Here is a 23,939-nt window from a genome sequence, read left to right on the forward strand (position 1 = left end):
TCGTCAATCTGTACCAGTCTTAATTACCTTTTCTTGATGTTTCTTCAATCTAAACGTGTCTTATTCCTGATGTTTAATAAACCTGAGAGAGACTTATTTATCCATTCCTGATGTTTCTTTATTCTGAACGAGACTTATTCATATATTCCTGATGTTTCTTCAATCTAAACGTGTCTTATTCCTGATGTTTAATCAACCTGAGAGAGACTTATTTTCCATTCCAGATGTTTCTTCATTCTGAATCTTATTTTTACTCTATTCCCTGATGTTTCTTCATTCTGAACGTGTTCGATTGTTCTCTATTACCTGATGCTTACTCAATCTGAACGGGATATATTTATCTATTCTTGATGTTTATTCAACCTGAGAGAGACTTATTTTTCTATTCATGATATTTCATCCATATATGCACCACTCATAATTATCGCTTTTCTGTTGTTTCTTCAAACTGCTCCAGTCTTGACTATCTATTTCCGATGTTTCTTTCTCAAGGCAGGAAAGTTGTTCTTCAAGTTAAGCTAAACTTTCATCAGATATTTTCGAAATTTTTTTCTCTATTTTAAAAAAAATTGTCTTAATAAGGTAATTATATACCTTAAAGCATAGGTAAACATATACCTAAATCTGTCTGCTCTTATGAAATTCTGCTATGCGAATACAGTAAAAAAATCAGGTACAATACTACCTGGTACATCAAAAAAGCTAGGTAATAATTACCTATGAAGCAAATTTTGAGTTTTTTAAGATGTCATAGAATTTAAAGTTAGGTTTCCATAAAAAAAAAATCTGCGTGTTAATTTACGTTCGTTATTGCTCTTCATTTTCAACTATTCCTCTTCTACTTTTACTTCATTTCTCTTCAAATCTTTCGTGTTCTAAGTTCTTTCCTTTTCTTTCGATGCTCAGTCTCTTCAGATTTTCCTTCGTTTTAAAATTCAATTACCTTCAAATCTCTACGTTCTTTCTCTTCTTTTTCATAATTTTTTTTCAAACTCTCTTCGCTCTCTTTAAATAGATTTCTTCTTTTTCATCATTTCTCTTTCAAATTCTCATCGCTCTCTTTAAATAGCTTTCTTCTTTTTCATCATTTCTTTTTCAAACTCTCGCTCTCTTTAAATAGCTCTCTTCATTTCTTTTTCAAACTCTCTTCGCTCTTCTTAGCTTTCTTCTTTTACGCTGTTCGTATAACACTTCTATAGCCAAACATGTTTCAGCTCTGTGATTGGTTCACACCTTGTTCTTGTGCACGTATGGAATTTAAATAAAGACATAAAATTAATAATGATAAAAAATAATTACACTGACAATTATTAATTTTGCTTGGTCTTGAATCGAAAATATTTTGTAAGTGATTTCAACTTTAGTTTCAACGATTTCTTTTTCGCTTTTTTGATTTCTTTTATATCTTGAAATATGTTTTCTTCTTCAACCAGGACTGACAGAATGGGTGGATTTGATCGGTTTTCTTTTTTCTTTCTTTCTATTTCTGCATCAGCTTGTCTTGCTTTTACTATTACTTCGAAATAAAAATCAAGGTTTAGTGTTGATCCAAAATCTCTGAATATTGCATCTCTATTGCATTGCCAACTGTCGGGGATTGTTTCCACCGCTGATTCTTGGTAAATTAGATAATCGGGAGAAGAACTGCTGAAAATATCTCTTGATGTTTTAGTATCCTTGTCAGCATTTTCCTCCTTTGCTTCTTGGTAGGGTGGTAAATTGGAAGAACTGCTGAGGATTTCGTTCGATGTTACATTTTTATAGTCTGCATTTTCCTCTCCGTATTTTTGGTAGGATGTTAAAAAGGTGGAACAGTTGGAGATTTTGTTTGATGCTGCAATTTTTACATCAGCACTTTCCTCTTTTGACTGACAGGATGGTAAAATTAAGGAACTGCTGGAGATTTCGTCGGATGTTTCGAAATGAGTGTTAGAATTTTCTATGCTTTGATCTTGTTTTTCCTGTTTTAATATCTTCTCTTTCATGGCGGGACTTAAAGTGAAGAATCGCTCTCTAATTTCGTTCCAATCTAGGGGCATAAAATTTTCTTCTGGAATAGGAGGCGTGAACAGTTCGAGATCTTAGCATGGTGTAAGCTGCGGTTCGTTGTTGATACTATTGTAGTATGATATTGTTTCAGAAGGTTCTTTGGAATATTTATCATTTTCAAACAGAACAAGAGGAGTTTTGAGGTGAGGTTTTTTCTTTGGGAATCTGAAAAGTTTTAATTTTTTTATGAAATATATCTTATATATACTTTGTCTATATTGCACATAAATTTTAATATTTCATTAAATTCTTGCACATAAATCTTCAGTTCAGTGTAATTCGGGTTGTTTTGCATTTTTTTAAACATTTGAATGCTTTTTATGTATGTTTTCTTGACCGTATTCTTGATGTTACAAATTCTGAAGTTTTGCTCTGGAAGCAGAAAGCTATAGAAATACAATATTAAACATATCGGGGTTTCCAAAGAAAAAAAATCGAATTTTTTTAAGCTTTTAGGACCCGACAAATTCTGTTTCATTTTGTTGATATTATTCGCTAAAATCAGCTAAGTTTGAGGTTCGGAGAATTTAAAGTGAATGGTTCACTCAGAACAAATGTGTATTCATTGAAACGTTCGTTTAAACTGTATATTTATATTTAGTTTCTCGATATCCCTACTGTTAATCTTCTACATGTTTCATAACATATTATTAAATATTGAAAACTTATGTGCTAAATTAAGCATAATGTGATTTCTCACTTAGTTTCTCCAGTCATTTCAGAATGAAGTAGCTTTTAATATTTAAGTTCCAATAGATAAATATATATATTACAGGTGATTCAAATATCACTCAAAAACTAACAGAGTATGCGAAATAAAGTTGTCAATAATTAAAACATTATTGACAACTTTAATGCTGCCATGAGCAACAAGTAATAAGTGAAAAATTTTAAAGTAACGACTTTCAAAATAAATGAATTATTACTTACAATTTGGACCAGATAATTCTGAAGAAGTTTTTCATATTTGGGATTTTTTAAGCAAGTTTTAGAAGTTCGGAACAGAAAGATTATTTGTCGCTGTGATTTGTCAGATAGGTACGGAAATAAACAAAATGTATTTTTGAAACTAAAGAATTCTTCAATTTATTTGTTAACAGTTGATTCTTTCATTGTTACACTTTTTTAAAAAAAACTTCAAAAAATTTAATGTGTTTAGATTGTTATTAAATAATGACAAGTCCGCAACAATACCTACATTTTAAGGACATAGAGATGATGCCCCCCCCCTCCCAATAATATTCCTAAACTCGAGGAATTTTTCAAAATCCTTTTAAATCATCCCAAACTTTTTCTATTTATAGCTTATGTCTAGTAAAATTTATAATGGCCTATGTATAACTTAACAAAATAACTTAATGATTATTTAAATGTAATATGAAATCTTACTAGTTTAAAACTTATGTACAGGGATTGCATAAAATACTTAAACAACTATTTTATAACTTTAAAAGTGTTTGAGTAATGCTATTTCACATACTTTTCATAAACGTTTTAAGCTTTAAGAGGTTTGCGAGAGCGACAAAAAATTATCAACGGGAAATAATGTTTTTGGACACCCCAAAAAATGTGGCAATAAATTTTTAACTTGTAAAAATTATCTTTGTTATTATATGCAATAAATGCACAAAATTTCGTTAACTTAGCTTAAATATTTATAGAGGTGTGGGCATTTTTATCAAGAACTAATTTTTTTGTCTTGCCTTTTTTTGGCTAAAGTTTTAAAAATATTCAATAAGTTGAAACAAAAATTTCAGAACAATTTAAATTAATTACAAAATTACTGCTTTGAAATTAGAGAAATATTCGTTTCAAAACTGTGCAAGATATGAATAATTCAAGTAATTTTTTTTACTGCACATGCGATGGAAAAATGCGAATTTTTTTTCTTCTTTAATATGTAAAAAATCGTGTTTGGCAACTAATAAGAAAAGCCAGATTTTAGTATCTTAAAAATATTTAGAGTTTCAAGCAATATTCTAAGTTGTTTTCGTACTTTTTAAAACAAATCTCAAAATTATAATCGGTTTTTCACAAATTTCATTTTATACTATTAAGCAAAATGTATTAAAAATGACACCGATATTGTTAGGGATCATCCCCTTAAAAATATCTTCTCCTTCGCCTGTATTATTTGTTATGTAATTTTGTCGTATGTTACAAAATAATATTTGTAGAAAATCCCATATAATTTTTGAGTTTCTTTTTAAACGTATTGATTAATCGTGGTTTGGTTGTAATCACATTTTATGAATATAGGCTTTTTCCATATGAAAACAACAAAAACAAAAATCCTTGACCGCAATTTTTTTTCACATTATACTTTTGTTAAGTATTATGTTTTTCAATATAAAAAAAAATCTAAGGCGTTTTTTACTTTTAGTCATTAATGAAATAAATGGTAGGTCAAAATATTTCAGGATTTAAAATACGAAAGCCTATATGACATACAAGATTATATGGCAAAATAACAAAGTTTCTAGACCTAAATGATTTCACGTGATATATGTTAAATATTATACTTTTCAATGCAAAAATATTTTAAGATTTTTTATGGTACAATAACGGAAGTTTCTTGTCCTTAATTTTTTTTCTCACATAAATGTATTTTAAATATTACTCATTCAATACTGAAAAAAAAAACAAGAAAAATTTTTGGTGGGTCAGTAATAAAATAGAAATAAAATAAAAATAGGCTTATGACCGAAATATTTCAATATTTTATGGTAAATAACAAAACTATTAGACCTCAATTTTTTTTTTTCATGTAATGAATGTTAACTACTACAATTTTCAATGCAAAAAATTATAAGTTGTTTTTTGGTCATCAATAAAATTAAAATATGTTTTTGTCCAAAATATTTCCGGATTCTTTTATTGGAAAATAACAAAATTCCTTATTATTTTACTATTAAATAACTATTATTTTATATTACAAAGCTAAAATAGAAATAATTAATTGGCATCTTCAGCCTTCTTTGGCAAATAAATTTCCATATTTGCTGTGAAATATCTATATATTAATAGAATGTCTAATGCTTAGTCCATTCTCTAAGTAGAATTTTCATGAGCATTATAAAGCAAGAATAATTTAAAATAATCAAATTTAATAAGTTATATGATTTTTTAATAAATAAGTTATATGATTTTTTTTAATAGAAGGTAAATATTTAGACTTTATTGTTCAGTTTCTTCTTATAACTAATAATAATATAACTAATAAAACTTTAGAATAATTAATATAACTTTAAATAAACATTTTTTCCATTTTTTTTATTTATATCGTACATTAAAAAATTATTGAAAATTTCAAAATTATGCCTCTAAAGTTATTTGGGTTACCTAAAGTCGTATTTCATTCTTCGTAAAATATTTTGTTAAACCAAATATTTACCACTTAGAAAATTTAAGTTCATCATAAAATTTGGTTTATAAATCATATTTAGTGTCCTTTGTTTATCGAATAGATATATGCTCCCTTTTATTAACTCGATATAGTGCTGAGTGAACAAATAAAGTCTCTATGTCATTGGCAAATAAATACACATTTAATATTTATTTTTAGGTGCATAATTTTACAAGAAAGGAGAGGTCTAGGAGTCCGTTTCTTTGCTTAAAGATAATTGAAAAGAAGGAAAGATCCTAAAAAAGCGAATATGACACTTCTTCATCTCGCCACCGGATCAGGCCAATCAGATGTCGTTAAAGATTTAATCGAAGCGGGAATTGACGTAAATGAGCCTGATGAGCATGGAGCCCGACCCATTCATCTAGCTTCAATGTTTGGTTTTGAGGAAGTTCTTAAAACCTTACTGGATAATGGTGCTATGTATAACTGCACTGATAAATATAATAACACTCCACTGAATCTCGCTGTCACAGAAAATATAAAAGCATTACTTAAAAGTATGAAGAACTTTTTTTTATCTGTCAAAAGCAACGATGTTTCAAGTGTAAGGTCATTAATTGAGAAAAGTGTTAACGTTAACGCCAAAGATGCTACAAATGCTTCACCATTGCATTATGCTGCCTGGAAAGGAAACTTAGAAATAGCAAAGCTTTTGATTAAAAATGGTGCGCATCCCGATTCAATCGGGAAAAATGACTACACAGCTCTTCATTATGCTTCAAAGTTCAACAATTATGAAATAGTAAAACTGCTGTTAGAGAATGGTGCAATATACAATAGTTTATCAACAAATAAAAAGGTCCCTCTTGAACTTGCTGAAGACAAAAATGTTATTGATTTATTAAAATTAATCGATTCTTCTTTTGAAAATGTGCAAAGTTCTAATTTTGATGATGTTTTGCTAGTTCTTGAAAAACTTCGTGGCGCAACTACCATGAAAGCTATAGCAAAAGCGAAAAACAGAGAAAAGAAAACAATAATAAATTTTGCTATCGGCAGTAATTTTCCTAAATTGCGGCAATTGTATCGGATCATTTTTGATGATAGTGGTACGCATGTTTACAAGACTAGAAAATGTGTCACTAATGAAGACTATGATAAAGCTTTAAACAAACAAATATTTCTACATGAGAAATTATCGCAAATAAAAGGTTTTGATAATGCTATCACTTTAGAAGCTGAAGATAGAATACCACTAATCCTCTATGAACAACAAAAACTCCAGAAAGCATTAGAAGTTTGTCAAAATATTTTACAAAAAAGAATTAAGATTTTTGGATCAGATAACAAATACTCCCTACGAATGCAAGCGTTTTTGGCTCAAGTTTTACATAAACTAGGACAAAGCTCAAAGGCGATCGAGATTTTCCAAGAGGTATACAAAAAGCAACTTGAATTATTGGGTTCAGATAATTTAGAAGTTCTGTCTACTTTATCTAATATGGCCGGAGCTTTTTGTAATCTAGCTAGACATGAAGAAGCTCTGGAGGCTGATGAGACTGTTTTTAAAATGTACCTTAAACTATTTGGTCCAAAGGATTCCAGAACTTTAATTGCGCACGGTAATGTTGGACGATCTTTAAAGCAAGTATGCAAACTCGATGAAGCTATTTCAGTCTTTAAGTTTGTTCATGAGGAAATGAAAGAAGTATTAGGTCCATTTCATGCAGAAACTCAGGACGTACTTGGCAATTTACATGCTGTATTGCATATCAAAAACTTCTCGCATGATGCTTTGGAAGGATTAAGAGAAGTTTTTAAAATACAAAAAAATAACTTAGGCTCACACCATGATCTAACGTTGAATGCAGAAAAATATTTGTGTGAGGCATTATTTCTCGAAAAGAAATTCAATGAAGTTCTGAATATTTTAGAAGAGAGTGTTATAGAACGAAAATCTTTCTTCGGAGATAATCATCAATTTTTTCATTTCGCAGAAAAAATGATAAATGCTTCGAAGTTTAGTTTATTGATGGGAGGATTACAAGGTTTCCCTTTTATGAGTGCAAATAATTATTTCCATTCTCAAGGATATTTTTAGTACGTTTAAAAATTTTATTTTTCTATTCATAATATTTTACTATAACATATGAATGAATGATAATAAAATTTAAATATGATTTATTCAACACACCTATACCCAGTTTTTCTGATGAAAAGCCAGTTTCAAATTATAGCAATGTTGACAATACAAATGTAACTTTCTTTTTTTAAAGATTAAAGCAATGAGATATGTTCATAGTTAGTTGATTATTTCTGTACGTCTAATGTTCATAGTTAGTTGATTATTTCTGTACGTCTAAAGTAAATTTTATATCTGTGAACAGAAAAAATGATATCTGTTATGTTGATATATATTATACGAATATACTATAGAAAATATTTTATTCAACAATATGTTGTGGGTTATTTATGATTTGTGGTAATGCTAAATCGAATGAGAACATACNTTTTTTTTTTTTTTTTTTTTTTTTTTTTTCCTCATAAGATTTTAGGATTTTTCTTTCCTTTTTGAAAGATTACCATCACTTTGGAAATAATCATTAGTGTATTACTCCATCGTTTTTTCTTCTTTTTAAGATTATTTCCAAATAATTTTTTTTTTGGTTGTGCTTAAAGAAAACTGCTTTTTGTAGCGATTTAGAAAACCGGAAAAATCAGTTATCCGGAATACCGATCGTTCCGGATAATCGGTTCCCTACTGTATCTAAAAAAATTTAATGAATCGATAAAGCTAGAAAAAAGTTTCCTTTAATTATTAAAAGTATCATACTTCGAAATTTTTTATTTATATAATAGTTTTAAACCATACATTATTAATTTACTGGTCCCATCAACCAGTGCCCGTTTCCACCAGTTCAAATTTCGGTGAATAATTAAAGGTAAAGGTAGTTTTAACAACTCACAACCTTTTTACTGCTCTATTGGCTTCTAACCAAATGTCACATTTAATGGTAAAACTTTTTTTTTTTCAATTTTCGGTTACTTAACTTTTTTTAATGTATAATTCTCAATAATTGTTTCAATCTAAACTAAGCAAATATAGTAGTTTTCCTACAATAAGTTTTTGATCGTGAAATTGCTGCAACCACTGCCTGAAATTTAAAAAAAACTCATTTTAAGCAGGATTTTTAATAAACATCGAGTGATTTGTAAATTCAAAATATGTCAGAAAATAATTTGCAAATGCTTTTTATTAATCTATCCTTGTTGACAAAAGCAACGCTCTATTGTTTTTTAAGAGATTCTTATGATAATATTGATAATGTATCAATAATGATTCGTATAGATAATGAATATTGATAATGATTTATATTGATAATGATTTTAGTTTTGTACAAGTGTTACAGACCGAAGAACAATTTCTTTTTTAAAAATTTAAATCTCATAGAAACTTTTTTTTTCATTATAAGTTTTGTTACCCTCTCATAGATAATTTTTATATTGCATGACTGTTTGATCAAAATTAAAAAGCTTGTTTATTACCATTTATATATTTCCACCTAAAGAACTTAGTGGATGAAGGAGGCAAATAACTTTTTTCAGATGTACTTTATAATCTGGGAAAGTAACATAAAATTGTTGAATCAATGTGATATGTTTTATGCAACAGAATATTTTTGTTTGCTTTCACTTCAATTTTAACGTACGAAATCATATTAATTTTGTTTATGCTTGCAGGTATATTTTTTTTCTCAAATTAGGTAGTAGTGCATAAAATAATACCAGTTCAAAATTTTTTTTAGTAGATTTAGTGGAACTTAAACCAGTAAATTTAGTGGAACTTAAAATAACTTGCTAATACTTACATAAAGAACTTAGTGGATGAAGGAGGTAAATAACTTTTTCAGATGTATTTTATAATCATTGTGAGTAGCATGAAATAATCAAATCAATGTGGATATGTTGATGTAACATAATTTTTCTTGCATTCACTTTAATTTTAAAGTAAGAAAGCATATTAATTTTGATTATGTTTGCAGGTATATTTTTTTCTCAAATAAGGTAGTGGTGCATAAAATAATACCAGCTCAAACTTTGGTAAATTTAGTGGAATTTAAAATAACTTACTAATACTTACATAAAGAACGTAGTGGATGATGGAGGTAAATAATTTTTAGGAGGTATTTTATCATCATGGAAAATAACATAAAATTGTCGAATCAATGTGGATATGTTTGATATAACAGAATTTTTTTTTTTGCTTTCACTTTTATTTTAACTTAAGAAAGCATATTAATTTTGATAATGCTTGCAGGCAGGTATGTTTTTTCCTCAAATTAGGTAGTGGTGCATAAAATAATACCAGTTCAAACTTTGGTAAATTTTGTGGAACTTAAAATAACTTATTAATACTTACATAAAGAACTTATTGTAAGTAACATAAAATTGTTGAATCGATGTGGATATGTTTAATGTAACCGTTTTTTTTTTTTATTTAACTTTAATTTTAACGAAAGAAAGCATATTAATTTTGATTATTCTTGCTGGTATATTTTTTTCTCAAATTAGGCAGTGGTGCATAAAATAATACAAAGAATTATTAACGACGCCTTCCAATAAGTCAATAAAAAAATTGAATACCACTCTTCATCTTCTGATCCAGATTATAGCCACTTTTGAGAATTTATTCCTTGGAAAGGATAAAGTTGGTAAGTAGGCGGGGGGGAGGGGAATGCATTTTTAATTTTAAAAGCATTAAGCTCAAAGTTCGTAAGTAACACGGGTAGGTAGCTAAAATAGTGTAATTAATAACATTTTATAAAAAAATTCTGATTAACGTTGGTGTAACTTCTATGTACTCTCATAAAAAAAAATTTAAAAATATTTTTCAGCGTTTGAAAATTGCAAGAAGCAAAACATATTTTTTTTCTGATTATCCTACCGGGTAACCACTACCACGAAAAATTTAAAAAGTTGTAAAAATAATGCATGATGATTACGAAACTTTTAAGACTTTAAAAGCTTACTTTTAAATTTTAAGAACAACTTAGGCCTGTTTTAGCGTCTGGAAGTATTTCTCTTAATTTAAAAATATGTTTTGGGAAATATAATTCTTAGAAACGATTTGTTTCATTAGTTTTTTTTTCAATCATTAGTTTTTTTTTTTTCAATCACAAATTTTTTTTCACAGTCTTAAACAATTTGAATGCTAATAACCCGAATTCTCAAAACATGACTATCAGAAATCCAGAAACGTTAATACTTATCCTGATTCTTCAACTGGACGTGTGGAGCTGTTGTTGACGTTATTTATATTTGTCATGGACTCCGTAAGTTGTGGTGTTCGACTTAAAGATTGTTGAAATGCTAATGAAATAGAAAATCATTTTATCACGATATATCCAATAGAGGACTTTTTCTCTCTTTTTTTGTATAATTATGGACAGAGACACCACAAAGTGGGCTGCTGTAGGTCGTATTGTCATAGTCAGTAGGTTGTTCGAAGCTTTTAGACTTGTCGTTTGTGTATTTATCGATATACTTTCGGAAACATTACAGTTTCTTAAAATATTATGTATCATTTCATTGAGTCAACAACTAGTATGCATTGTAATTCAAGATCGAATTCAAGGTGGTTGCACAGACATGACTTCTGGGGGAGTTAGGTCACATAATCAGGATTAAAATTGCACATTCTGATGCCACAATAGTCATTTAATATTTCCTAGATTTTAAAATTTCTTTTATTTCGCAAATTTTATTTTCTCTCTTTCTTAATCTAATTTTACTTATATTAAACAATTTTAATTTTTTCACATTTTATGAAAAGAAAATATATAAATATTTTATTCTCTTCTTAACAATCAATCTAACGGCTGACTTACAAAATAAATGTAAAACTCATTAATTCATTGTCGCGACTAAATCGAGCATCAAAATCTAACTCTTTCTTTCTTAAGTTATTTTTCTTTCTCTAGCAGCAAAAAAATTTCAGTTACAATGTTATATTAATCTCACGGTGTTTTTGACAATTAAGCCCTAATTATTTCAAATTTAATGAAAATTATGGGGGGTTGGTTTTGTGTTTAATTATTTTATTTCTCAATAAATTGCCCACTAATGATCTCGTTCCATGCTCCTAACTGTCAGTTGGGGTCAATTCAATTACTTTTAAATTTGAATTCTTAGCTTTAGGATTGGTCTGACAGTTAAATTACTTAACGAAAATCTTCATGTTAGAAAGAATATGCTTCTCTTTATCTCTATAAGGGAACGCTTTTTATACCATTTTACACATCAAAGTAAATAAATTAAAAGGCATATAAAGAATGCATGGTGGTCACACAACGATATACTTTAAGCTCTGGCAAAATGAAAATCAGTTTCTCTCATCATTTCAATTAATATAATCCATTCAACTATTACTTGGGAATTTTTTCTTTGGAAAGGTTAAAGTTAGTGCGTATGCAAGGGGTAAAAAATATTTTTAATTAAAAAAAATAATGATAAAGTTTGTGCGAAACACAGGTCTAAGTGGCTCAAATAGTGTAATTAATAACATTTTGTGCAGATGAGTTTTATAAAAAAATTTCTTGATAACATAGCTGTAACTGTAATCTCTCATTAAGAAAATTAAAAACCTTATGCATTACAACTGTTCAAAAGTTGCATATGGCTTAAATATAACAAATTTGTTCAATCAATTGTTTCCACCCAATATTATATCAATATATTTATTCAAATCATTCAATCGATTGTTCACATTATAATTATCAGTTATTGAAATTTACGCTTATTTAGTGAAACTTTAACCATGAGGTCGTTATTAGATCTACGAAAATAATCAAAAAAATAATTTGTGCCATATATTTCAAAACACAATGTATACCAAATTTCGAATGATATAGTTTCATTTTATTTCACAGTCGGCATTTAACAAACGACATACTTATGATTATACGGCTATCAATGTTTTCTATTGTAATTGCAGTTCAGGATTCCTCCTTGTAAATTTGAACACAACCAAAAAGGCCAGGAAACTCTTAAAAACTCAATCGAAGCAAACTAGCCTTCGTTGATTACTTTTTGATGAAACTAACTAGCATTTGCTTGTAGAAAGCCACGAAAACCTCCCACTGTTACTCAGACAGCGAGAGATAACTCTATTCCATGATCCGTCTACCACTGAGAATAAATTTACATCAGCACGGTGGTCGGTGCTAGTCGTGAGCAGAACTAGAATCTATCAACCATTGCTGAGATTTGAATAATGTATCCCACAAACGTGGATTTATTGAGATACTTAGTTAGTTAATTCTAATTAAAGCAAAAAAATAAACTCGTGTGTTTATGGAAAATAATAATCACAGGTTATAAGTGCGCCAGTTACCATGCCAAAAATGAAGCCTATAAATGAACGCATGTAAATATTTAAGCGAGAAAAACAAACACAATCGAAGTCTAATGAATTACAATTGAAAATATATAAAATCTGTTCTGTTTGTTGGATAAAAGCTGAGGAGGGGGGTGTCTGATAACCGCCTTTCAATTCCTCTCAGTTTCCGGCAGCAAACAAACAGGTTTTGATGTGTTTTATATTAATTTGTTAACCCCAATCCTTATATTTTTACTTCATATTTGTCAAGGATTTTAAAATATGTATGAAGAAGAAACAAATTATATATATATCTATATTTCTATCATAATTTTTGTTTAGCCCTCTTTAGAACAAGAGTTAGAAGATAGGTTAAAAAATAGGCTTTGAAATGTATATGAATTTATAGTAAATTTTTTAATGTTTCTCGAAAAGACCCAATAATTAACAACTTTTTTCTTCATTGAATTCTGATTAGTTCATTGAAATCTAATCAATTCAGCTTTACACTATATTAAAACGGTATTATAAACTTTTCATTGTTGAAAAATGAGCACTTATAAAAGTAGCTTCATTATAACCTGATTAAAAAATTTCATTCTCTACAAAAATATACCCTTTGAATAAAAGAGTCAACATGTCAGCTCAAACATCGGTTCCCATTTTCAAGACTTGCCTGACGCGAAAGTCTTGAAAATGGGCACCTATTTTTATTGAAAGTCCTTAGCCAGGCATTCACTTTTAGCAAGCCTTGAAAATGGGCACCTAATTTTGAGCACTTATATCCAGTTTATATATTCCTTAAAATGAATGAAGTTTTTTTAATCAATGTCTTACCGCTTCTGTTTCTTGTTATTATTAATGTAATAGCTTCATTATGTTAGAATACTGTTCAAATATAATAAGTAAGACCTATTCCTTTTCAGTCGCTTCAGTAAATTGTTTTCATAAGTTCGAATAAAACCAAGTTCCGATAATATATGAAGGGATAAATTATTCTTTCCAGTCTTTTGTATTAAAAAACTTACTTTTATTTGAATAGGTTTATTCTCGAAATGTATCTCACTGCAGAGAAAATGTAAATAATCAGAAACAAACCGGTCGAAAAATTGTTTAAGGGCGACACTTTTATTTGCGTAACTAACTAATACACCAATTGTCCAAATTACTAACCTTACGGGTACGCGATTATACACTAAAATATTTTCCGCGCCTCCGAGAAAATCGGGTTGTGAAACATTTTTAGACGATTAAATAAATTTTTAAAAAAATCTGTGCTAGGACAAAAATTTATTAAGACAAATTTACCATGACGAAAGTTACAAAAATGTATTAAAATTACTTATTAAGGATAATTAATTGCCGATTTATAATTATTTTCATCAGGAATAAGTTCGATGTTATTAAATATTTTTCACATTCGAATAAAAATAATAGTCGATTCGGAACCATTATTTCGCTGTTTCATTGTCTTTTTTAGTTTTCATTTCTTGCACAATATTGTCTTATTAATTTTATTAATTTCATATATAATCTAAAGTGTCAAAAAGTACGTTAATAATAGCAAATTAAAATATGCTAGCCTTTTCTTAAACTAAAGAAGGGGATTTCCCGTAACACTTTATCTATTTATTCGATTGTGTAATATCATATGCTTTTGATCACCTGTTTCCAAATCAACAACATAAGTATGATACTCAGATTATCTTTCAGTATAAAAATCAATATTAAGAGAATTTTTATTCCATTTCTCGGTATTATTTCCAAGTGAAGATTTCTAAAGAGACAAAAAAAGTGAGTATTTAATTTTTATTCTATTATAAAATAATTCTGTTTAAAAAATACAAACTAATCGGAAAAATAAATATTAATTATTAGTGATTATCCCACGAACTTTCCTTTCAGCTGCTATAGATCTATTTTATCTAGATAAACTTATCTTAACTTATATTCAACCTGCTGTGAGCCTAGATTTTTTTTCACTTAAAGTAATTACATTGCATCAATAATCTGAGAATACCGAGTAAAAACGTCTGGATTATAACTCATATTCACAGACTTTTTTACGTTCATTGGTTAAATATAACAAAATCTGGGTTCGCTTCATCGTTAAGAAAATAAAAATGTAATTCAGTAAGTTTATATTCACTACTGTGCTCGTGATGTAATGTGTGATACGGAAAATTTTAATTTCAAAGAGGCAGCTAATATAAAGGAAATTCGTAATTTCTATATTAAAACATTAGCAGCCATTCTTAAATTTTCGATACTAATAATTTGATAATTTGAAAGAGATTGTATAATAAAGTTTTTATTTTTAATAATTTAAGATATATCAATTCTTTGAAAAGTTTATACTAATATATACATGTGATTGAATTTTGTTACTTTTACTTAAACTGGGTTACGTTTATTTTTGTATGATCTACAGAAATATTAATAATAAGAAAATAACTATTTAATAAATACATGATACAGCCATTTTTAAATTTTCGATTATAATAATTTGATAATTTGAAAGTGATAATATAATTGAGTTTTTCATTTAATAATTTAAGAGTATAACAATGCTTTGAAAAATTTATACTGATAAATAGATGTGACTGAATTTTGTTACTTTTACATAAACTGGGTTACGTTTATTTTTGTAGGATCTACAGAAATATTAATAATAAGAAAATTAATTATTTAATAAATACATGATACAGCCATTTTTAAATTTTTGATAATAATAATTTGATAATTTGAAAGTGATAATATAATAAAGTTTTTCTTTTAATAATTTAAGAGTATAACAATGCTTTGAAAAGTTTATACTAATAAATATATGTGATTGAATTTTGTTACTTTTACATAAACTGGGTTACGTTTATTTTTGTATGATCTACAGAACAATTAACAATAAGAAAATTAGTTTATTTACTAAATACATGTTATAGCCATTTTTAAATTTTTGATAATAATAATTTGGAACTAATATAATAAAGTTTTTCTTTTAATAATTTAAGAGTATAACGATGCTTTGAAAAGTTTATACTAATAAATAGATGTGACTGAATTTTGTTACTTTTACATAAACTGGGTTGCGTTTATTTTTGTATGTTCTGCAAAAATATTAATAATAAGAAAATTAGTTTATTTAATAAGTACATGATACAGCCATTTTTAAATTTTCGATAATAATAATTTGAAAGTGATAATATAATAAAGTTTTTCTTTTAATAATTTAAGAGTATAAAAATGTTTGAAAAGCTTATACTAATAAATACATTGTGATTGAATTTTGTTACTTTTGCTGAAACTGGGTTACGTTAGTTTTGTATGATCTACAGAAATATTACTTAAGAAAATTAATTATTTAATAAATACATGATACAGCCATTTTTAAATTTTCGATAATAATAATTTGATAATTTGAAAGTGATAATATAATAAAGTTTTTCTTCTAATAATTTAAGAGTTTAACAATGCTTTGAAAAGTTTCTACTAATAAATACATTGTGATTGAATTTTGTTACTTTTACTTAAACTGGATTACGTTTATTTTTGTATGATCTACAGAAATATTAATAATAAGAAAATTAATTATTTAATAAGTACATGATACAGCCGTTTTTAAATTTTTGATAATAATAATTTGATAATTTAATAAAGTTTTTCTTTTAATAATTTAAGAGTTTAACAATGCTTTGAAAAGCTTATACTAATAAATACATTGTGATTGAATTTTGTTTCTTTTACAGAAACTGGGTTACGTTAGTTTTGTATGATCTACTGAAATATTAATTAAAAAAATTAATTATTTAATGAATACATGATACAGCCATTTTTAAATTTTCAATAATAATAATTTGATAATTTGAAAGTGATTATATAATAAAGTTTTTATTTTTAATAATTTAAGAGTATATCAATGCTTTGAAAATTTTATTCTAATAAATATATGTGATTGAATTTTGTTACTTTTACATAAACAGCGTTACGTTTATTTTTGTATGATTTACAAAAATTTTAAAAATAGGAAAATTAAATATTTAATAAATCGAATACTATTATCCTTTGACAAAAAAAACTACTATTTTATAAATTAATAGCTTTAGCCGAATATTAATTAATAGCCGAAATCAAGAGAATGCCAACTTTCACCCTTGAATGTCAATAATCACATAGTCACTTTGGTGAATGTCCGAAATATTTGTTATATCTGATTTGATATTAATGTAATCGTTGACATTATTATATTTATTCGATATTTTGGAATGTGCTGAGGATATATTAGGAGAAACATCAATAATCGGAGTAACGGTTAAATGCATACTGGACAGTGGCGCTTGACTGTAACAAATATTAAAGCTCACATTATAAAGTTTTTGCTATTTTTTATTAACTATTCTCCAACACAAGTTACAATGCGCTTGAAACGGAACATGTTATGACTGTTGATAAGTCTTGATTCTTACTTCTCATAAGGAATATTAAAAGAAATAAAATCCTCATGAAGAGTATAAAGATGCCAAACCATTCCTTTACCGGGAAACTACCATTTTGTTCCTTACCGTTTAAGCCATAAACCTTGATTATTCTTCTGAAATGCAAGCGATTGAAATTGTTCGCAAATGCAAACAAACGTTTTTATCGATGGCTTCGAAGAAACGGAAAATTCGACGTTTCGGGAAATAAAAAAAATAAAAAAATTTGTGAATTTATTAATAAAAATAACAAAGAAATAATAGCACCAGGTCGGCTATAGTTGTACGGGATAGAAAACAAATCAGGTTGTTAAAAATTTAGCATGAATATTTGTTTTACAAGGAAAATAAACTATCCATAACTTAAGTACCACTACTCTTACAAATGGAACAAGTGAATTAATACAAAGTATGTATGCAAATCTTGCAACTTTTACGTATTTTGTGTAAAATTTAATTTCTACATTTAAAGTGTAGGGAAAATTTATTTGTCCTATTTATTTCTTGGATTTCTAAATTTAATTTTAAACTATTTTACCACCAATACATAGAAATAGACTAAGATTTATGCAAGTAAATGATAATTATACGCTGGGTTGCCACAGGCGACTGAAAAATGTGAAAGATACTGACCAATAAGTTTCAAAATATTATTAACAAGAATCAAAGTAAGCGAACTTTTTATTGCATATTTTTCCCAGCTTACTATTGAATGTATAACCGCCATCTTGTACTATCATTGCAGCGAGGAAAGAAAAAAAACGTTGAAACATATTAAATTATAAAATAGTTATAACGAGCTTGTTTTTTCCAAAGTAAAGAGAGAAATTTAAAAAAAATTAAATAAATTACATTTTTAAGACAGTTCTTGTTTTAATTTTAATGAAGCATGCACTTGATCATTTCTTATATATTCATAAAATAAATATAATGTGAAATATTTACTATCCCATATATCGTGTTGAAATGAACTATCAAAAATGTGCGGCATTCTTAGGTATTTTGATGGCAGAGACACGCTAACAAATAGAATACAAGTAAAAAAATTTAATTTTAAAAAAGAAATATTTAAAATCAAGAAGGATCTAAACTCACATTTTTAATTTCTGATTAAACTAAACTCAGATGTTAAATTTAAAGGGAAAATTATTCATAGATAAGGAATTTAATATTCAACGCAATTTTTTTCTTAAATGCAACGAATATTTAAATTTGTAAGATTTATGTTTCACAAAATTTTAGTGTACCACGTCAACAATGGTGGTACCTATTTAACACCAGAGTGATGTACTGAAAAGCGATACATAACTCTTGTATTTAGTGGTTCACTATAAAAATGTTCTCTTACGATGCTTGTTGTAAAGTAGCCGCCATAATGTTTTTCTTCAATAACATTCAAACTTATAATTACAGTAAGATAAAATACACATATGAGTCAGTAAAGATAGTTTTGCAATAATATATAAAGTAAGCTTCATTAATTTAGAATACATATAAACAACAATTCTTAAAATGAAATTAGTTTGTAAATCAAGCACCCATCAGCGAAGTGCAGGGAGAATCTTAAGACGGATTCAAATTAGGCTTAACAGAGCGGAAGCTGACAGGCAGTATACATTATAAAATCAGTTTGTAAACTCTCAGAGATTTAAAAATTAAATTTCAATTGTCCTCATTACACAACTAAAAACATTCATGCTTATTTAAAAGAGAATTTTTGTTCACGTTGATGAAATTCAGCTTTGAAAAGGGCAATAAACTCTCGCCATATCATTTCAGTTTGCAAACAGACTACTAGCTTTATTCCACTTGAAGTTTCAGGAAATTCAAATAGTTTAAACATTGGTGTTTTCAGAAGTGAAATAATTATCGTATGGTGTAAAAGCATGAGAGTTTAGTGTAAGAATGTTCAATATTATGTGTTTAGACTACAATCTTTAAACCATATACGAACGCTCGATTTAGTGTTGAACCAGAATGAAGGGCACCTTCACACAGTTTTTTGGATTGTTGAATGTCATATTCGAAGAGATATAACATCAAAAATTTTACAATGTAAAACTTCATTAATAAACTACCTTTTTTAACGCAATTTTGAACAAAATATCATTTTTTAGATAAAATAAAAATACGAATTTTCTTATTTTAAAAACCATTTTAGTTTTATTTCTCCGTTAAAAAGAATAAAATTTAAGAGGATTTGAAAGAAACATCAATGCTAGTTTTTAAAATAATAACTCTGTCATTTTTGTTCTTTTTCTAAGAACGAATTTGTCAGTTATTAACATTTATTCGAAATGCAATATCTCAAAATATTTTGGTTCAAGTTACGTGATTTTTTTCTCGAAAAAAAAGTAAATTTTTGGACTTTTTTTGGTCCAATTTTCTCTCATATATTTTAAAATGAATTAAAATATTTTTTTTGTATTCATTTCGTACATTCAACAATTATTGAACATTTCAAAATTTTGCCTCTAAAGTTATTTGGGTTAAATAAAATCGTATTATAATCGTATTACATTAAATATTTTGCTTAAACCAAATATACCACTTACAAAATTTAACCACTTACGTAAACCACTTACAAAATTTAAATTCATAGTAAAATTCGGTTTATACATCATATTTAGTGTTCTTAGTTTATCATCATACATGTAACCTTTCATTAACTCGACATAATTATGAGTGGACAAACTAAGTTCCATTTTATGTTATTGGCAATTAAAGAAAAATTTGAAACTTATTTTTATTTTATTTTTAGGGCATAATATTACAAAAAGAAAGAGATCTGGGAGACACTTACGTTGCTTAAGGATCCTGGTAAAAGAAGGAAAGGCCCTAAGGAAGGGATGATGACACTTCTTCATCTCGCCACAGAATCAGGCCAAACAGATGTCGTTAAGGATTTAATCGAAGCTGGGATTGACGTAAATGAGCCTGATGAGCATGGAGCCCGACCACTTCATCTAGCTTCAATGCATGGTTTTGAGGAAGTTCTTAAAATCTTATTGGATAATGGTGCTATGTATAATTGTACTGATAAATATAATAACACTCCTCTGAATCTTGCTGCCACCGAAAATATAAAAGCACTACTGAAAAGTATGAAGAAATTTTTTTTATCTGTCAAAAGCAATGATATTTCAAGTGTAAAATCATTCATTGAGAAAGGTGTTAGCGTTAACGCCAAAGATAATACAAATGCTTCACCATTGCATTATGCTGCCTGGAAAGGACACTTGGAAATTTCAAACATTTTAATTAATAATGGCGGAAATCCTAATTCGATCGGGAAAAATGACTACACAGCTCTTCATTATGCTTCAAAATTCAACAATTATGAAATAGTAAAACTGCTGTTAGAGAATGGTGCAATATACAATAGTTTGTCAACCAATAAAAAAGTCCCTCTTGAACTTGCTGAAGACAAAAATGTTATTGAGTTATTAAAACTAATCGATTCTTCTTTTGAAAATGTGCAAAGTTCTAATTCTGATAATGTTTTGCTAGTTCTTGAAAAACTTCGTGGCACAACTATAATGAAAGCTATAGCAAAAGCGAAAAACAAGGAAAGGAAAACAATAATAAATTTTGCTATCGGCAGTAATTTTCCAAAATTGCGGCAATTGTATCGGGTCATTTTTGAAGATTGTGGTTACAAGACAGGAAAATGCGTCACTAATGAAAACAATGATAATGCTTTACACAGACAAATATTTCTACATGAGAAATTATCGCAAACGAAAGGTTTTGATAATGCTATCACTTTAGAAGCAGAAGATAGAATACCACTAATCCTCTATAAGCAACAAAAACACCAGAAAGCATTAGAAGTTTGTCAAAATATTTTACAAAAAAGAATAAAGATTTTTGGATCGGATAACAAATACTCCCTACGAATGCAAGCCTTTTTGGCTCAAGGTTTGCATGCACTAGGACAAAGTTCAAAGGCGATTGAAATTTTCGAAGAGGTATACAAAAAACAACTTAACTTATTGGGTTCAGATAATTTAGATGTTCTGACGACTTTATCTAATATGGCAAGAGCTTTTAATTATCTTAATAGACATGAAGAAGCTCTGGAGGCTGATGAAACTGTTTTTAAAATGTATCTTAAACTGTATGGTCCAAAGGATTGTAGAACTTTAATTGCGCAGAGTAACGTTGGTCGATCGTTAAAGTACGTAGGCAAGCTCGATGAAGCTATTTCTGTTTTTAAGTTTGTGCATGAGGAATTGAAAGAAGCATTAGGTACATTTCACGCAGAAACTCATCATGTACTTGGCAATTTACATGCTGCATTGCACATGAAAAGCCATTCGCACGAGGCTTTGGAAGGATTAAGAGAAGTTTTTAGAATACAAAAAACTAACTTAGGCTCACACCATGTTCTAACGTTGAATGCAGAAAAATATTTGTGTGAGGCATTATTTTTCGAAAAGAAATTCAATGAAGTTCTGGATATTTTAGAAAAGGGCGTTATAGAACGAAAATCTTTATTAGGAGATAATCATCAATTTTTTCATTTCGCAGAAAAAATGATAAATGCTTCAAAGTTTAGGTTGATGATGGGAGGATCACAAGGTTTCCCTTATGTCCGTGTAAATGATTTTTTCCAACCTCAAACATATGTAGAGTACATTTAAAAATTTTATTTTTCTATTAATAATATTTTACTACAATATATGAATGAATGATAATACATTTTGAATATGATTCATTCAACGCATGTATATCCAGTTTTGCTGATGAAATTCTGGTTTCAAATTATAACAGTGAGGACAAAATAAGTGTAACTTTCTTTTTTTAAAGATGAAAGCAATGAGATATGCTCATAATTGAATATGTCTTTACGTCTAAAGTAAATTTAATGTGTGTGAACGAACAGTGAAAATGATACTTATTATGTCTAAATATATATTTCACCGATATAATGTGTATCATTTATGTTTTATTGTAATGATAAATCGAATGAAAACATAGAATGTTAAAATTTTCATTTAAAAATTATGTATAAAGTTACAAAATGTTAAGATTAACAAAAAGAGTTACAAAATGTTAATTGAAAACCAACCAACTATGCTCGATAAAGCTAGCAAAATGTTTCCTTTTTATATAACAAAGTCTCATACTTTGCAATTTTTGATTTATATAATAATTTTAAACCAGACATTATTAACTTGTTGGTCCCACCTATCAGTTCTCGTATCTACCAGTTAAAACTTTGGTGAATATTCAAAGGTAAAGTTAGTTTTAACAACTCACAACCTTTTTATGGCGCTATTGTCTTCTAATCAAATGTCACATTTAATGGTAAAACAACATTTTTGTAATTTTTGGTTGCTTAACTTTTTTTAGTGTCTACTTCTCAATAATTGTTTCAATCAAAACTAAGCAAATGTAAAAGTTCTCCTACAATAAGTGTTTCGTCAAGAAATCGCTGCAACCACTGCTACAAAATCTAAACACATTTTTTTTAATTTCCTATTATCGGAATTTCGTAGTAGAATTTCAAATAAAAATCAAATGATATATAAATTCAAGATATGTCTGAAAAGATTTTGTAAATATATTTTTTCATCTATCCTTGCAGACTATATCCACACGCTATTGTTTTTAAGAGATTCTTATGATCATGTTTATGTTATTGCAATGATTATATTGATGAATTTATCGTTGTTATAATGATAATTCTGTTATTTTAATGACAAAAAATGAAAATAAAATTTTTTGAACAATTACCAAAGATTACTTATGTTTGAGAGATTTTTATATTTCAAAAATTAAATTTATATTGAATATTGTTTGAACCTTGATATAAAATACAACCAGTTTAAACTTACCTGTAAATTAACTAATTTTAAGGCAATAACGATTGTTTTAGTGTTGCTTTGTTAATCGTTAATTAGGGAGTTCAAATTACTTTTTAATCTAAAAGTAAAAGGAAAATGCCGTTTTCAGTTTAGTACAAGTATTATAGATCTAAGAAGAATTTTTGTTTTTAATTTTTATAAATTTTTTTTGATCATCATTAGTTTTGTTACCGTGTTATGATTTTTTTTAATATTGTATGTAATTTTTTATCTAACTCTTAATCAAAAATAAAATGCTTGTTTATTGCCATTTATTTCTTTCCCACATGAAGAACTTAAGCAGGAGGTAAATAGCTTTTTCAGAGATATTTAATAATCATAGAAACTAACATAAAATTGTCGAATCAGTATGGCTATATTTGACGTAACATAATTGTTTTTGCTTGCATGTTAATTTTAACGTAAGGAACCATATTAATTTTGAGTTAGCTGGAAGTAATATTTTCGTTTTGAAATTTAGCTTGTGGGATATATAAAATAATACAAAGGATTTTCAACCACGAATTCCAATAAATCCATCATAAAATAATTTCAATACCACACTTTATTATTTGACCCTGATTGTAGTTTTTATATAAGAAGTGGTATAATATATTTTATTTAATCTAGATCTTCATTAATTTAGTAAAAAATTATTTCATACCACAACTAGCAAATAAGTTGAAAGATATGTAAAAAAAAATATGCATGGTTGTCATACAACGGTATTCCTTAAGTTCTGGTAAATTGAAGGTCATCTTTTTGCAAACATCATTTCAATTAAATAGTATTCAACATAAATGGCATTCAACTAAAACTAAGGGTAAAGTTGGTGCGTAAGC

General features: G+C 27.6%; 1 protein-coding gene across 1 annotated transcript in view; it reads left to right on the forward strand.

Moving 5' to 3' along the window:
- LOC107454530 (ankyrin-3) overlaps positions 1–22,986 on the forward strand; it is a 43,362-nt gene extending 20,376 nt beyond the window's left edge. Inside the window, exons 3-4 of the mRNA XM_043054591.2 lie at positions 5,615–7,498; positions 20,016–22,986. Of these exons, the coding sequence (XP_042910525.2) occupies positions 5,706–7,498; positions 20,016–21,891 (3,669 nt within the window). The 5' untranslated portion in view covers positions 5,615–5,705 and the 3' untranslated portion in view covers positions 21,892–22,986. The remainder of the gene's footprint in view (positions 1–5,614; positions 7,499–20,015) is intronic.
- Positions 22,987–23,939: the final 953 nt, after the last annotated feature.

The sequence above is a fragment of the Parasteatoda tepidariorum genome, chromosome 9 (assembly GCF_043381705.1).
Source record: "Parasteatoda tepidariorum isolate YZ-2023 chromosome 9, CAS_Ptep_4.0, whole genome shotgun sequence".
In the NCBI taxonomy this organism is placed as follows: Eukaryota; Metazoa; Arthropoda; class Arachnida; order Araneae; family Theridiidae; genus Parasteatoda; species Parasteatoda tepidariorum.